Raw genomic sequence first — 15,404 nt, 5'->3', positions numbered from 1 at the left:
AAATTCCTGTATAGACATAGTCCATAAAAGCTTGTGTTTGGGCATGGCAGGACGTTTAAGGGAGAAAAATTTGTATTTTTTAGACAAAAAAAAAATCAAAAATCACTCCCCAAAACCAGCCAAAAAATTTTCCAGCAAAAACTAATGCATTCAGCTTATAGGAAATTTTACGGAGATCATTTTGCTTTTTTTAACATTCAATGTATGTCCACGCAAAGCCGAGATGTTTGCATTTTAGTGAACAAAAAGTGACGAATTTTCAAAATTCTTGAACAAAAAGTGACGAATTTTCAAAATTCTTGGTATATAAGCGTTTTTAGCATAAAACATTGGCTACTATGATTACAAACGAGAAGGCATATATTTTGGATATATTTATTTTGTTCGCTCAAAAATGACATTTGTTAATAAAATTTCATGAAAAAAACATGAGATTTTCTCACAATGTGACGTAAACGACACATAATCATAAATCAAAATTAATTTTATTAAAGTTCATATCTCCAAGCTGTGAACGTGATTTTTTTATGTATGTACATTCGAATGAAGCAAATTCATTTATAAAAAAACTTATTTTTTCAAAAAAAAAAGTTACCCATTAGAGCTTTATTTGTTCATATCGAGAAGAGCACATAGCAGTACTTTTAAATATGTCGTTTACGTCACATTGTGAGAAAATCTCATGTTTTTTCATGAAATTTTATTAACAGATATCGTTTTTGAGCGAACAAAATAAATATATCCAAAATATATGCCTTCTCGTTTGTAATCATAGTAGCCAATGTTTTATGCTAAAAACGCTTATATACCAAGAATTTTGAAAATTCGTCACTTTTTGTTCACTAAAATGCAAATATCTCGACTTTGCGTGGACATAAATTGAATGTTAAAAAAAGCAAAATGATCTCCGTAAAATTTCCTATAAGCTGAATGCATTAGTTTTGGCTGGAATTTTTTTTGGCTGGTTTAAGGGAGTGGTTTTTGATTTTTTTTTGTCTTAAAAATACCAATTTTTCTCCCTTAAACGCTCTGCCATGCCCAAACACAAGCTTTTATGGACTATGTCTATACAGGAATTTGTTCAGAGGACATTAAACTATCACTTGAAGCCCAAGGCGACCAAATTTGAATGACTTTAGTATGATTGTTACGCGCATTTCTGAAAAATACTCGGAAAATGCACTTTTTTCATTCAAGCTCCGCGCGCGAGTTGTAAACCATTTTTGGGATTTTTTTTTGTATGAAAACATTGTTCCTGACATCCTAATCTATCATTCTAGGGGTGAGCACCGAATATTTGACAACTTTTCATTTTTTTGGGATGGCCTACTGTGCATTGTACTATACAGTTAACGAAAAATGCTGATTAGATACATAAAATCAAATCTTAATAATGTTGAAAGTTTCGTAAATCAGAAGACTAAACTTTTTTTTTTTTCATTACAGATTTTAGCGGCAAAATTCTTGGATATCCATCAAGACAAAACTTTAAAGAATAAACATCGAAATCAACTAGCCCTGCGGTGGCCATTACCAGCGGACGGGGGCAGATCCGGAATACAAAAAAAAACTCTCAGAACTAGAAGAAATCTTCCTAGAATCAGAAGAAGCAAAAAAAAAACTTGTGACTGCCCTTGCCATCCATTACCAACTCAACTTTTTTTTGTGCGGCCCATGTGAACTTTTCTGTTCTTAAAACAAAAAAAAAAGACAAACACTAAACTTTTGCGAATATTTTCTTGTGCCGTTTTTTTCGCTCTCATTTTTTAAGCACATTTTTCGTCCATTTACTTACACATTTTTTCCGTTTCTTTTTGTTCCAGTGAACAGTGAAAAACTGCTGTGTGTTCATAAATTTTAAGCAACTTTTTGCTTTCCCCCCGCCTCGGGCAAACTTTTCTTCAACCTTCCTCACAAAAGTGTACTGAAAAGCTCCGTGAGTGGGCCGAGCGCGCGCGTGAGTTGTGCTTTATTTTCCCGCCGTAAGTCAGTGTTTTTCCGTTATCTGTATACTCTCGCTGCAAAGAAGAAGCAACTAAAAGCCCAACGAGTGACAACCAGCGTACGACGACGTGGTAGTGAGTGAGTGCTCCATTTACAGGCAGCAGTGTTGTGAGTTACGAGAAGGAGGTGTGAAGAAAAAAGTTGTTAAGTTTTAAGTAAGAAAACAAAAACTAAACTCACCAAAAGCAAGATGGCGGCCTTCATCGCGAAGCAAATGGTTGGCAACCAGCTGAGTGCAGTTAAAGGTGAGTTGTGATTAAATATTTCATTAAACGTGGTCTGCAATTAAAACGAGCACTCCAATAAATCAGACAAATAAATTGGAATGCGTTTTTTTATTTTTTCGGCAGCGCAAGCTGTGCCTAACGGGTATCATTTTTAATTAACGTCCATTTCCGGATTGGTGACAACCGGGAATGCAAATGATAAATTCTGCAGAATAATTTCACAAATTTGTTGGTCTTTGTTTGGACTGATGCATTTGCATACTGTTATGTGTTTTTTATTATTGATTTTTTTTTTGTTCTGGGAAAATGTCCGATTAAAATTATTCCATTGATATTTCACTTGAAATTACGCCATCAACTTCATTGTCTTATTTTCTTTGCAGTGAGTATTCGGAGAACTACAGAATGAAATATTTGTTTTAAAACGTAAGACTGTTGCTAAAAAAACAGCATAAATTAGTAAAATCTATGAAAAATGCAGAAAAAAAACAATAGCATGATAAAAAAATCCCAACAGAGAGAACAAACCAAATTGTGCAATAAAAATTACAATCTGAGTTACACAGAAAAAATGATGATCATATTCATCAGAAAATGGTGACAGATTTTGTGTAAAAAAATAGTGTAATCTTACATAAGAGAATGATGAATTTTCATCAGTTTCTGGTGAATATTGATCAGGTACACATTTTTACTCATTTTTTCGGTAATAGTACTCAAAAAGGGATAATATTCAGCCTACCAAATTTTCAACATTCCAAAATTTTTTTATGATTTTTATGCTGTGTATTTTTCATTTCAAACTCATTAGGCTGGTACAAATATTATTTAAAGTATTTTTTTGTATTTTATCTTTCACTATAATTTTCTATCCTCTAAAGATCTACATATTTTGTGCTGATTTTGACAACATTGATTTTTTTCATTTATTGACATTTTTAAGTGATAAATAGACAAAGAATACACAGAAAAAAGTTGAATTTTGGATGGTTGAGAATTTTGTTATTTGAATATTACTTTTTGATTAATTTTACTTAAAAATGTGTAAAAATGTAAACCTGGTTAAAATTCTCCAGAAACTGAAGAAAATTCTCCAGTTCCTGATTACACATTTATTGCGACACAGAATCTGTCATCATTCTGCGCTGCGCTGATGAATATTACCATCATTTTTTCTATGTAGGTTATTATTAGGGTTAGTGAAATTTCACGATTTCACGGACAGCGTGAAATCCGTGAATTTTGGCTTTTTCCGCGAAATCCCGTGAAATTTCATGTTTGTGTGAAAATGTAACGATTTTTCTCAAAATAATTCATCAAACTCAAAAAAGAAATAAAAATAATTTTATGAACTACTGTAGAATTAAGCGAGTGAATACCTTGGTTTAATTACTAATATAGGATTGGTGATTTTTGAAAATTTCTCAAATATTTTTTTTAAGAAACAACTAAATAAACAATTAATCCATAAATATTATTTAATTAAATTTTATTAGTTTTCAGATAAAAAGCTTGAATATAAAAGTTTATTAAGTTGATATGAACCATTTAAAAAAATGTTCAAATTTTTGAGTTGTTTTTTTAAGAAACTAACTAAATTTAGTCATATTTTCATTCGCTGTGATGAAAATTTCACTGCTTTTTTATTTGAAAGGTATAATTTCAAAAAGATCAAAAGAATCAAATTTGTTTTATTCAAAATTAAATGAAGAGTATTTTTTATCTTTGAAAATCACATATTGAAACATATGATTTTTTTCTGTGTCCTGTTTAAGTTTAACGATATTTGATTACGTGGGTGGATTATTCCCGTGAAAGTTAAAAAATACTATTTTTTTGTTTTCTTTTCTCATTTAAAATAAAAATTTCGATTTTTTTTAAATATATAATTTTTGCAAATTGATTTCAAGTTGAATTTTTGAAAAGTCAGCTAAAAACCTTAAAAATATATTTAATGGGCTAAATGTCGCAGGAAATTCAATTTATTTTAACTCATTTGGCTTGACAAGATTGTTAAATCTTGCTTTGATATGAAATTCAATAAAATATAAATTGACATAACAGAAATAACTAAGTGAAAACTTTTTAGCTATATTACTCGCATATTAAAAAAGCAGTTCAGTAAATGAGTATACGCGTGCCCTACATTTTGCTTCAAAATTTATATAGAGTCCATCTATAAACCAGGTGGAAACTTTTATGAAAATTAGGAGATTTTTCAAATTTAGTGTTTTTTTTAGTTAATTGAAGATATAAGCATAAAAAGTAGATTCTGTGATTTTAACATAGGATTTTCAGAGTTATTTTAACATTTTTTACGTTCCGCGAAATTTGCATGAAATTTGGTGTTTTGAAATTGAGGTCCCCGTGAAATTTGCAATTTTCGAGCGTGAAAAATCACTAAGCCTAGTTATTATGGATGTTTAATTTTTCGCCAAGTTAAGCCGTTGCAAATATTTTTTAAGTCTTTTAAAGTTAAGGGGGCAAAAAATTGATAAAGCTTTAAAATTACAGGCCAAAGTTTCAATATTTGAATGAAAAAAGGGTTTTAAAATTTATTATACAACTGTCCAGTTGTTTTGCATTCGTTAATTTCCAAATTTCTAAATATTGAAAAAAAAATATTTTTACGAGAAAAAAAAGTCTAGTCCATCCCATATGTATTTATATCATTTTTGAGATAAACATAACAAAAGTCTTGTTTTTACATGTACTTTGAGTCTATTTATTAAAAAAGTTATGTTTGTTCTAGAAATTCCAAAACAAAAATAACTTTCGTGCTGTCCCATATGCAAAACAAAGGCAAGTTAGTTCCTTCTTAAAAAAAATTCTCATGAATCGATGGTCATGAAATTATTTAAATTTCATGGACTTTGTTTCTAAGAATCTTTAGAACATAAAACATTAAAAATTGTTCTTATTGTAGAAGTGTTTACTTGAGTATTTATAAATTATTATACGTAATGTTTTAAACCATGCTGTTTTTAAACAATTGGCATTCACGATTACAAAAGATACTACACACCATTATGGGTAGTATTTCGTAAAATTCTATTGCAGTTTGAATGCATTATCGTAGTCCTGGTTCTGGAAAAGGTTTACATTCCGGTTTTGTGGATCACTCAAGGTCAACGGTCCATATGTTGAGACATAGTTCTTATATAATTTGCCTGTCTAGTCATTTAAATACATCTGAAATAAACATAAAATAAACATACGTTTTATATAATTATATTAAATTTACTTGGAAATTACCAAAACAAACCTTGAAATGACAGTTTAACTTTTGGTGTATATGTTAAAGTCTACCTTAGTACCTCGACTGACTTGCCTTTATTTATCGACTAATAAAGGCAAGTCAGTTCCATTATGAAAATAACACAAATTTACCTCCAAATTATAAGTTTTATGAAATTTTATATTGGGGATATTTGTTGAACTGATATTGAAATAATTGTATAAAAATTTATCAAAAAATAGTTGATTAGAATTGTGTAAAATGGTGAAACATTTTTTGGGCTTCCCACGGCGTTATCTTAGCACCCACTTTTTACATATGGGACGGACTAGATTAGAGCGGCAGTACATTGTAATTTCAAAAAAGTTTAAAATATTTTTAAGAGAGCCCAAACATGCTAAATATGAGTATCAATTCAGGAAAAGGCATTTTAGATTGTTCTTAGATATTTGACTTCTATTTCAATAAAAATTTTGATGTTTTATGAAAAAAAAATTTTTTTTGCCCCCTGATTTGACCAGAACCAGGGGTGGGAGGGGAAAACTTAGACTTTGATTTTTTGATTTTTGAAAGTTATTTTATTCGAAAAAGCTTCCAAAAAATATTTTGGAATTTTTTTTTCAATTTTTGATAACATACAACGTTTTCGAATTAAATCCATATATTTGAAAAACTGAAAAAAATCTCCTGCAATTTCCTTTTTATAATATTATCTGACACATGGTTATGATAAAACTTTAAAAAGAATTATGTTATATAACCTTGCAAAGCAAAAAACGTCGTGAATTCGACAATTGGGTCCTAAAATGAAGCGTAGATTGCTGATATTATTGTTTACAGCGGTAAATCTTATGTTTCTGAGTACAATGACCCTGTGTACGACCACAAAGAGTTTAAATAGTAGTTTATGCAACAAGTTGCAAAAAGAGGATTTTTTCAGCATGAGTCGTACATTTATCTAACGAGGTTCACCGAGTTAGATAAATACGACGAGTGATGAAAAATCAAGTTTTGCAACGAGTTCCATACAACGTTTTTTGCAATTCCGAAAAACACCCTTTGGACAGAATTATAGGACAAATGTCCATGCATTGAGTTAGAATGACAGGAAAAGTAAATAGTTTCACGACGGAATTGCAAAAATGGATTTTTAAATCAATGTTGAAAAATTAACCTCGCGATCCTTCTTGACAGAAAAGCTCCCACTTGACAGCTCGTTCCAAGGGGACCACAGTTGATCCATCGAAAAAAAGTTGTGTTGTCGATGTTTTTTTGCGTTAAAATGAAAAATAGTGATCAGAAATGGTTTTTAATCGTGTTTTTTACCGTTGTACATAAAAATTGACATAGGGCTTTAGTACCAATTGGCCTAAAATGTATAAATAAAACTTTTGTTTTGTATAAATTCTATTATTTTGAAATTTAGCTAGTCTACTGTATCTGACATTACTGGTAAACCATGTTTTGCGTCATTTTACGTAAAAAATGGGTAAAGTTAGTTTTTTTTCAGTATCATTTCTTGTGACATCGATTAAATTTTGAAGTTTGTACTCAAGAACCGTCCTATTATTTAGCGATTCTCTAGTTCAAGGCATTCAATTTCCAGTGCTTGAAAAGTCGAAGGAAGTTTGTTTTATTTTTTTTTTGATCAGCGTTCAGCTTAAAATTTATCATTAACATAAAACTATGAAAATTTGAAATAAATTAATTGTTTCGGTATTTCAACAAAAATAATGTCAACAATAATCTCCCTAAGAACAATTCTCTGAGATTTCGGTCATTCGATTTTTTTTTGTATTTTTTTAACCCGGCTGAAACTTTTTTGGTGCCTTCGGTATGCCCAAAAAAGACATTTTGCATCATTAGTTTGTCCATATAATTTTCCATACAAATTTGGCAGCTGTCCATACCAAAATGGTGTCTTCGGCAAAGTTGTAGGTAAAAACACTAATTGAATTGATTTAAAAGGCTACCAAATCATCATGCTTGCATGTATAAAATTCAAGTGTTCCACTAAAAAAAAAACCTCTGAAAAATCACCACCAGAATCATACTCATCACAAGAACCCCTCACTAATTAGTCCCCATTTCATAGACCTTCTTGCATAACTTAATTAGACTTTTTCTCTGCTGAACTGAACTACTCTGCCACTCCAATTTGTTTGCCTTCAGTTTCGCAACCGTGAACCCTTCTGCCAGTACTTGGTTGGCCTGACTGATTTCGAAAAGTGGACACACTTTCGTGCCTCTTACCGAAATTTCGCTCATGAAAAAGTCTGCCTGCCCCACCTAGATGTTGGCAAAAGAGTGAATTTCCCCTTCACACGATATTCAAACATAGAGAAAATAAAAGCTGAGGATCACTTTTCCCGGAAGCATCAAACCTGCAAGGAGTGGCAATTTTTTTGGTGACTACCGAAACTCCTTCTCATCACACAACCCCCAAATAGTGGAGGCGAGAGGGAGGAAAGCAGATGAGTAAATATTTGCCGGAAGGATTTTGTTGTCATTTGGGGACCTTCCTCCAGCGTGGGCATGAATTCCGAGCGCCTGCCGATGTTTGCTCGGTGCTTTTACTACTGCTCGGCAGTAAAAAGTGTCGAGCGTTCCAGCCGGAACTGCGAAATGAGGATAAAAATGAGTTCAGTGGGATTTAAATTTGAGACGCGAGGGTTTTGTTTTACTGAGACGTGAGCTTAATCAGCTGATGAAAATGTCTGCCGTGAGCTGTGAGCAGTGAGTCGTGAGGCATGATTTGTGAGACATGAATCGTGATTCATCAGCTTTGTGTATTTTTGGGAAGTTTCGCATGGACGCGATTTCGCATGGACTCCCGCTTGACGTCAAGGGGACGAAACACAAAATAAATGCTTTTCCACTAGGTTTTTCTCGTCTCACAGGGCCCTTTGGTGTGCCGTCGTCGTCGTCGTCGTCACCGTGGCCCAGACTAGTGTAAATATTTTCGCAAAGCTTAAAAGGGTTCGCGCGGGCGAATGCTTAGCCAGCATAACTTTGGTGGGGAGGGTGAGGGAGTGGTGGACTACCGTACCTTTTTCATGGAGCGATTAAGTACTAGGCAGTTGCAACTCACGAGTTGTGTACAAGCATTGTGTCGCATGGCTGAAGCACTTGGCAAACTTTCGAGCACTTGCCGGTACACATAAAATGAGTGGTCTGGAAGCGAAAAAAAGAGCTTTTGCTGTAAAATTTTGGTGATAGACGCTGTTTTACGAGCGTTTTGAAGGGTTTTAAATTTTGGGTTGACGAAAAATTTACATTTTTCAGAATAGGGATCAGCGAGATTTTGAACGCAAAGCTTTTTTCAGAAAAGCATCAAATGCGAGTTGTCATGGAGGGATCACTGAAAGTGACTTCATCAAAGTGTGTTTCTAGAAGTGAGTAGGCAAAGGTTAGTAACTAGACTTGACTCATTCAATGCGAGTTGCTAAAGTGAGATACTCAAAATAAGCCACTGGTGAGTAACTTGAAGTAAGTCACTAAATTTGAGTTACTGAAAGTGATTCTCTAGGAGTGAATCACTTAAAGCTCATTAAAAAGTGAGTTACTGAAAGTGAGTCACTTAAAAAGAATTACCGAAAGTGAGTTATTAAAAAAGAGTTACTAAAAGTAAGTCACTAAAAGTGAGCCACAAAAAGTGAGTTGCTAAAATTGAGCCACTAAAAGTGAGTTACTGAAATAAATTCACTAGGAGTGAATCACTTAAAGCTCACTTTAAAAGTTAGTTACTGAAAGTGAGTCACTTAAAAAGAATTACTGAAAGTGAGTAATTAAAAAAGAGTTACTAAAAGTGAGTCACTAAAAGTGAGCCACAAAAAGTGAGTTGCTGAAATTGAGCCACTAAAAGTGAGTTACTGAAATAAATTCACTAGGAGTGAATCACTTAAAGCTCACTTTAAAAGTTAATTACTGAAAGTGAGTCACTTAAAAAGAATTACTGAAAGTGATTTACTGGAAGTGAGTAGCTAAAAATGAGTTACTGAAAGTGAGTCACTAAAAGTGAGTCACTAAAAGTGAGCCACAATAAAGTGAGCCACAAAAAAGTGAGCCACAAAAAAGTGAGTTGCTGAAAGTGTACTGAAAAGTTAGTTACTGAAAGTGAGTCACTTAAAAAAGAATTACTAAAAGTGATTTACTGGAAGTGAGTAGCTAAAAATGAGTTACTGAAAGTGATTTACTGGAAGTGAGTAGCTAAAAATGAGTTACTGAAAGTGATTTACTGAAAGTGATTTACTGAAAGTGAGGCACTTAAAGTAATTCACTAAAATTGAGCCACTAAAAGTGAGTTACTGAAATAAATTCACTAGGAGTGAATCACTTAAAGCTCACTTTAAAAGTTAGTTACTGAAAGTGAGTCACTTAAAATGAATTACTGAAAGTGATTTACTGGAAGTTAAAAGCTAAAAATTAGTTACTGAAATGAATCACTAAAAGTGAGTTACTGAAATGAGTCACTAAAAGTGAGTGACTGTAAATGAGTCACTAAAAAGTTAGTTTCTGAAAGTGAGTCACTAAAAAAGAATTACTGAAAGTGATTTACTGGAAGTGAGTAGCTAAAAATGAGTTACTGAAAGTGATTTATTGGAAGTGAGTAGCTAAAAATGAGTTACTGAAAGTGATTTACTGAAAGTGAGCCACTGAAAGTGAGGCACTTAAAGTAATTCACTAAAATTGAGCCACTAAAAGTGAGTTACTGAAATAAATTCACTAGGAGTGAATCACTTAAAGCTCACTTTAAAAGTTAGTTACTGAAAGTGAGTCACTTAAAATGAATTACTGAAAGTGATTTACTGGAAGTTAAAAGCTAAAAATTAGTTACTGAAATGAATCACTAAAAGTGAGTTACTGAAATGAGTCACTAAAAGTGAGTAACTGTAAATGAGTCACTAAAAAGTTAGTTTCAGTGTCTTGCGAACCTTCGTGGTGAACGGACACTAGAGCTGCGGTATTTTTTACTACCTAAGCTCAGAGTTATTTCAAAACAAAATTCACAGTCTTTTTAAAGACTACCTGAGTTATTTTCCAAAATTCTAAACAGTCTTTTCAAGACTAACCCCGCCTGAAATTTTGTTGTATTTTACAAACGAAGCCATCTTTTAAGAGAACTTTGCTTGCAAAATGCGTCAAAACAAAGGTAAACGCAAATCTTCTGAAGATTTGGTCGTTACGTCGGTGAAGCGTTTGAACGCTAAACCGGCTAACGGAAACAGAAAAAGAAAACAGCCTCTTCTGAGGTCTGATTCTGATTCTGAATGTGAGGTCAATCCTCCAATTCCATTGACAAACAGTTTCGGTGTTTTATCCGAAACTGATGACAAGAACCTTCTCCTCGTACTGAGCCTTCTGCCGTCGAGAAACGAGTAAAGGCTCCGCCAATTGTAGTGACTTCCGTCTCCGATTTGGCCAGCTTTCGAACGCAACTGAAGAATTGCAAGGAAACTTGCAATTTGAAGGTTTCGTTCCAGCTTGGTCGAAGAGGAGAATGTCGCTTGTTGACGGAATCTTTACAAGATCACCAAACTTTTGTTGGTTATTTGAAAAACCACAAACACAATTTCTACACGTATGAGACCAAGAATGCTCGGCCATTCAAGGCGGTCTTGAAAGGTCTCTCCAACGACTTGTCGGTGGATGAGATCAAAAACGAACTTAAGGTGTTGCTTGGCTTTGCCCCATCCCAAGTAATACCAATGAAGAAAAAATCAAACGGGAATATTTCTCGCTTTGGTTTGACTTCACAATTTTATCTGATTCATTTCAACAGAAATGAAATCAACAATTTGAAACTTTTGGACAAAGTACAGTTTTTGTTCCATGTACGGGTAAAGTGGGAGCATTTTAAGAAACATGGCGGTAATGGCCAGAATCTGACCCAGTGCCGGCGTTGCCAGGCATTCGGTCACGGTACTGATCATTGCGCCATGGTTCCAAAATGCATGGTTTGCGGGGATTCTTCTCACGACAAGGACAATTGTCCCGTGAAAGAAGTCACCCAATTTAAATGTGCAAATTGTGGTGGAAATCACAAATCAAATTTCTGGGATTGCCCCATCAGAAAAAGGTTTTGGATTCTCGTGCTAAGCATCAGCCGAAATCCAAACCGAAATTTTCTCAAAGTCAGGTTGTACCTGCATCTTTAAATCAAACGTTCGTGCTGTCTCACTCGAACAATTCTAGAAATACCCCTACCGTGGAAAAGTTAGGTAACAACAATGGCATTTCTTATGCTAACGTCGTTTCGGGTTCATCCACGAATTTTAAATCCTCTACCAATCTTTCTGAAATTGGGCAGGTACCTCAAATCTCATTTGAAAATTTTTCTGCTGGCAACGCTTTGGGATCTTCTGATCTCGGCGATGTTACGTTTGAAAAATGACTTTTTGCAAAACTCACTGTTTGGTTTGATTCAAACAATGAGTAATGCTACATCCATGATGGAAGCAATCCAGATTGGATTAAAATTTGCGAATGATGTTGTTCTTACCCTGAAGTTTAATCATGGATCTAAGTAATTCCATCAATATTATGAATTTTAATGCTCGCTCTTTAAAAGCGAAAGAAAATGAATTTTTCAACTTTTACGAGTTCATAACGTGCATGTTGCTGTTATAACCGAAACATTTTAAAAACTGGCACTTATTTGAAAAGTGATCCAGATTATAAAGTTATAACTAATAACCGAATGAATCGAAATGGTGGTGGAGTTGCAATAGTTATCCACCGTAGTATGACTTATAGCACGTTACGTGACTTTAAGTTAAAAGTTATTGAAAGTTTGGGCATTGAACTTGAAACATCTTTTGGGAAAATTATGATTGCAGCTGCATATTTGCCATTCCAATGCACTGGGGAAAATAAAAATTATTTCAAAGGGGATTTGAATAAACTTACTCGGCATAGATCTCGATTTTTGATCATCGGTGATTTTAATGCCAAACACCAATCTTGGAATAATTCAAAAGTAAATTCCAATGGTAAAATTCTGTTCAGAGATTGCACTTCTGGTCTTTATTCGGTTTTATACCCGAATGGGCCAACTTGCTTTTCTTCTGTTAGAAATCCATCAACAATTGATTTGGTGTTGACAAATCAAAGTCAGTATTGTGGTCCTTTAGTGACTCATGCTGATTTTGATTCTGATCATCTTCCAGTAACTTTTTCACTTTCTCATGAAGCAGTTACCAGACCCAATAGTTCTGTGTTTAATTACCACAAAGCTAATTGGGACAGGTATCAGCATCATATTGAGAATAATTTAAATCATGATTTTGTTTTAGAAACCAAAGCTGATATTGATTCAGCCTTGGAATCTTTAACTAATGCAATTTTGGATGCTAGGAATATTGCTATTCCTAAAGTCCAAGTCAAATTTGATTCTCTCATTATTGATGACGATCTTCAGCTTCTGATTCGTCTGAAAAATGTTCGCCGAAGACAGTATCAACGTTCTCGTGATCCTGCACTGAAGCGAATTCAAAAAGATTTGCAAAAGGTTATTGACCACAGATTCACTCTCCTGCGAAATGAAAAGTTCGCAAGAGATGTCGAACAAATTAAACCTTTTTTGGAAACTTTCAAAGGTTCTTAAGAAACCTCAAAAACCAATCCCTTCTTTAAAAGATGGTGATAATATTCTATTAACTAATGGGGAAAAGCTCAAAAACTTGCTCAGCAGTTTGAGAGTGCTCATAATTTCAACTTGAATGTTTTGAGTCCTATTGAAAATCAAATTTCAATAGAATTTCAGAATATTGTTGAACAAGAATTTTCATCAGATGAAGTTTTTAATACGGATCTGAATGAAATAAAATCTATTATCAAAAAATTTAAAAATATGAAAGCCCCTGGTGAGGATGGCATTTTTACATTTTAATTAAAAATTACCAGAAGCAACTTTAAGTAGCTTGGTCAAAATTTTCAACAAATGTTTTGATTTGGCATATTTTCCCAGTAGTTGGAAAAATGCCAAAGTAATTCCGATTTTGAAACCGGATAAAAATCCTGCTGAAGCCTCAAGCTATCGGCCCATTAGTTTGCTTTCATCTATTAGTAAATTATTCGAAAGAATAATTCTTAATAGAATGATGACGCACATTAATGAAAATTCAATTTTCGCTGATGAGCAGTTTGGATTTCGCCTTGGGCATTCAACTACTCATCAGTTGTTGAGAGTTTCAAATTTAATTCGAAGCAACAAATCTGAGGGCTATTCTACTGGCGCTGCTCTTCTAGACATAGAAAAAGCATTTGACAGTGTTTGGCATAAAGGTTTGATTGCGAAATTGAAAAGGTTTAATTTTCCGATTTATATCGTGAAAATTATTCAAAATTATTTGACGGATCGTACTCTGCAGGTATGTTATCAGAATAGCAAATCTGATCAACTACCTGTACGTGCTGGCGTCCCTCAAGGAAGCATTTTGGGTCCAATTTTATACAATATTTTTACTTCTGACTTGCCTGATTTGCCCCCAGGATGTCAGAAATCACTTTTTGCTGATGACACAAGCATCTCCGCCAAAGGCAGAAGCCTTCGTGTCATCACAAGAAGATTACAAAAAAGCTTGGATATTTTCAATTCTTATTTGAAAGAATGGAAAATTACTCCAAATGCTGCTAAAACTCAACTTATTATTTTCCCTCACAAACCAAGGGCTGATTTTCTTAAACCAAAAAGTCATCACATTATAAAGATGAATGAGGTAAATTTAAAGTGGGAGGATCAAGTGAAATATCTTGGACTTGGTTTTGACAAAAACCTTACTTACAAGGATCACATTGAAAGTATCCAGGTTAAATGTAACAAATATATTAAATGTTTGTATCCACTTATAAACAGGAATTCTAGACTTTGTCTGAAGAATAAACTGTTAATTTATAAACAAATTTTCAGACCTGCCATGCTTTATGCTGTGCCGATCTGGACAAGCTGTTGCTTAACCAGGAAGAAAAAACTTCAGAGGATTCAGAACAAAATTCTGAAAATGATTCTGAAACTTCCTCCCTGGTTCAGCACCAGTGAACTTCATCAATTAGCCGAAGTTGACACTTTGGATGTTATGTCCAATAAGATAATTGATGCATTTCGACAAAAATCATTGCAGTCTTCAGCTGCATTGATCCGCTCTTTATATAGTTTATAAGTTAGTTTTAAGGTATCCCTTTTCCCTTTTGTACATGTAGGACCTCCTACATTTGAAATCACTGAATAGCGAAAGCTACAATATTTCATGAATAAATGAAAGTTGCTAGTATTTAAAATTGAGGTGAAAAGTCATCGTTTGTGATTGGACACTCAATAATATTTTAACTGAATGAATGTACATGGAAAAGAAATTTGAATAAAATTTTTCTTTAAAAAAAAAAAAAAGTTAGTTTCTGAAAGTGAGTCACTAAAAAAGAATTACTGAAAGTGATTTACTGGAAGTGAGTAGCTAAAAATGAGTTACTGAAAGTGATTTACTGGAAGTGAGTAGCTAAAAATGAGTTACTGAAAGTGATTTACTGGAAGTGAGTAGCTAAAAATGAGTTACTGAAAGTGATTTACTGAAAGTGAGCCACTGAAAGTGAGGCACTTAAAGTAATTCACTAAAATTGAGCCACTAAAAGTGAGTTACTGAAAAAAATTCACTAGGAGTGAATCACTTAAAGCTCACTTTAAAAGTTAGTTACTGAAAGTGAATCACTTAAAAAGAATTACTAAAAAGTGATATACTGGAAGTGAGTAGCTAAAAATGAGTTACTGAAAGTGAGTCACTAAAAGTGAGCCACAAAAAAGTGAGTTACTGAAAGTTAACTGAAAAGTTAGTTACTGAAAGTGAGTCATTAAAATAGAATTACTGGAAGTGATTTACTGGAAGTGCTGAAATTCAGTTACTGAAAGTGAGACACTTAAAGTAATTGACCAAAAGTGAGCC

The 15,404-nt window shown here is 33.4% G+C and overlaps 1 protein-coding gene across 7 annotated transcripts in view; it reads left to right on the top strand.

Annotated features, from left to right (window-relative positions):
• LOC119768510 (complexin) overlaps positions 1-15,404 on the top strand; it is a 531,665-nt gene that overhangs the window by 173,529 nt on the left and 342,732 nt on the right. For all 7 annotated transcript variants that reach the window (XM_038258754.1, XM_038258822.1, XM_038258955.1 and 4 more), the window contains exon 2: positions 1,824-2,249. In XM_038258754.1, the coding sequence (XP_038114682.1) occupies positions 2,195-2,249 (55 nt within the window). In that variant the 5' untranslated portion in view covers positions 1,824-2,194. The remainder of the gene's footprint in view (positions 1-1,823; positions 2,250-15,404) is intronic.

Source organism: Culex quinquefasciatus, chromosome 1 (assembly GCF_015732765.1).
Source record: "Culex quinquefasciatus strain JHB chromosome 1, VPISU_Cqui_1.0_pri_paternal, whole genome shotgun sequence".
NCBI lineage: Eukaryota > Metazoa > Arthropoda > Insecta > Diptera > Culicidae > Culex > Culex quinquefasciatus.
The sequence above is the reverse complement of the archived record's forward strand: the minus strand, read 5'-3'. Positions and strand labels throughout refer to the sequence as shown.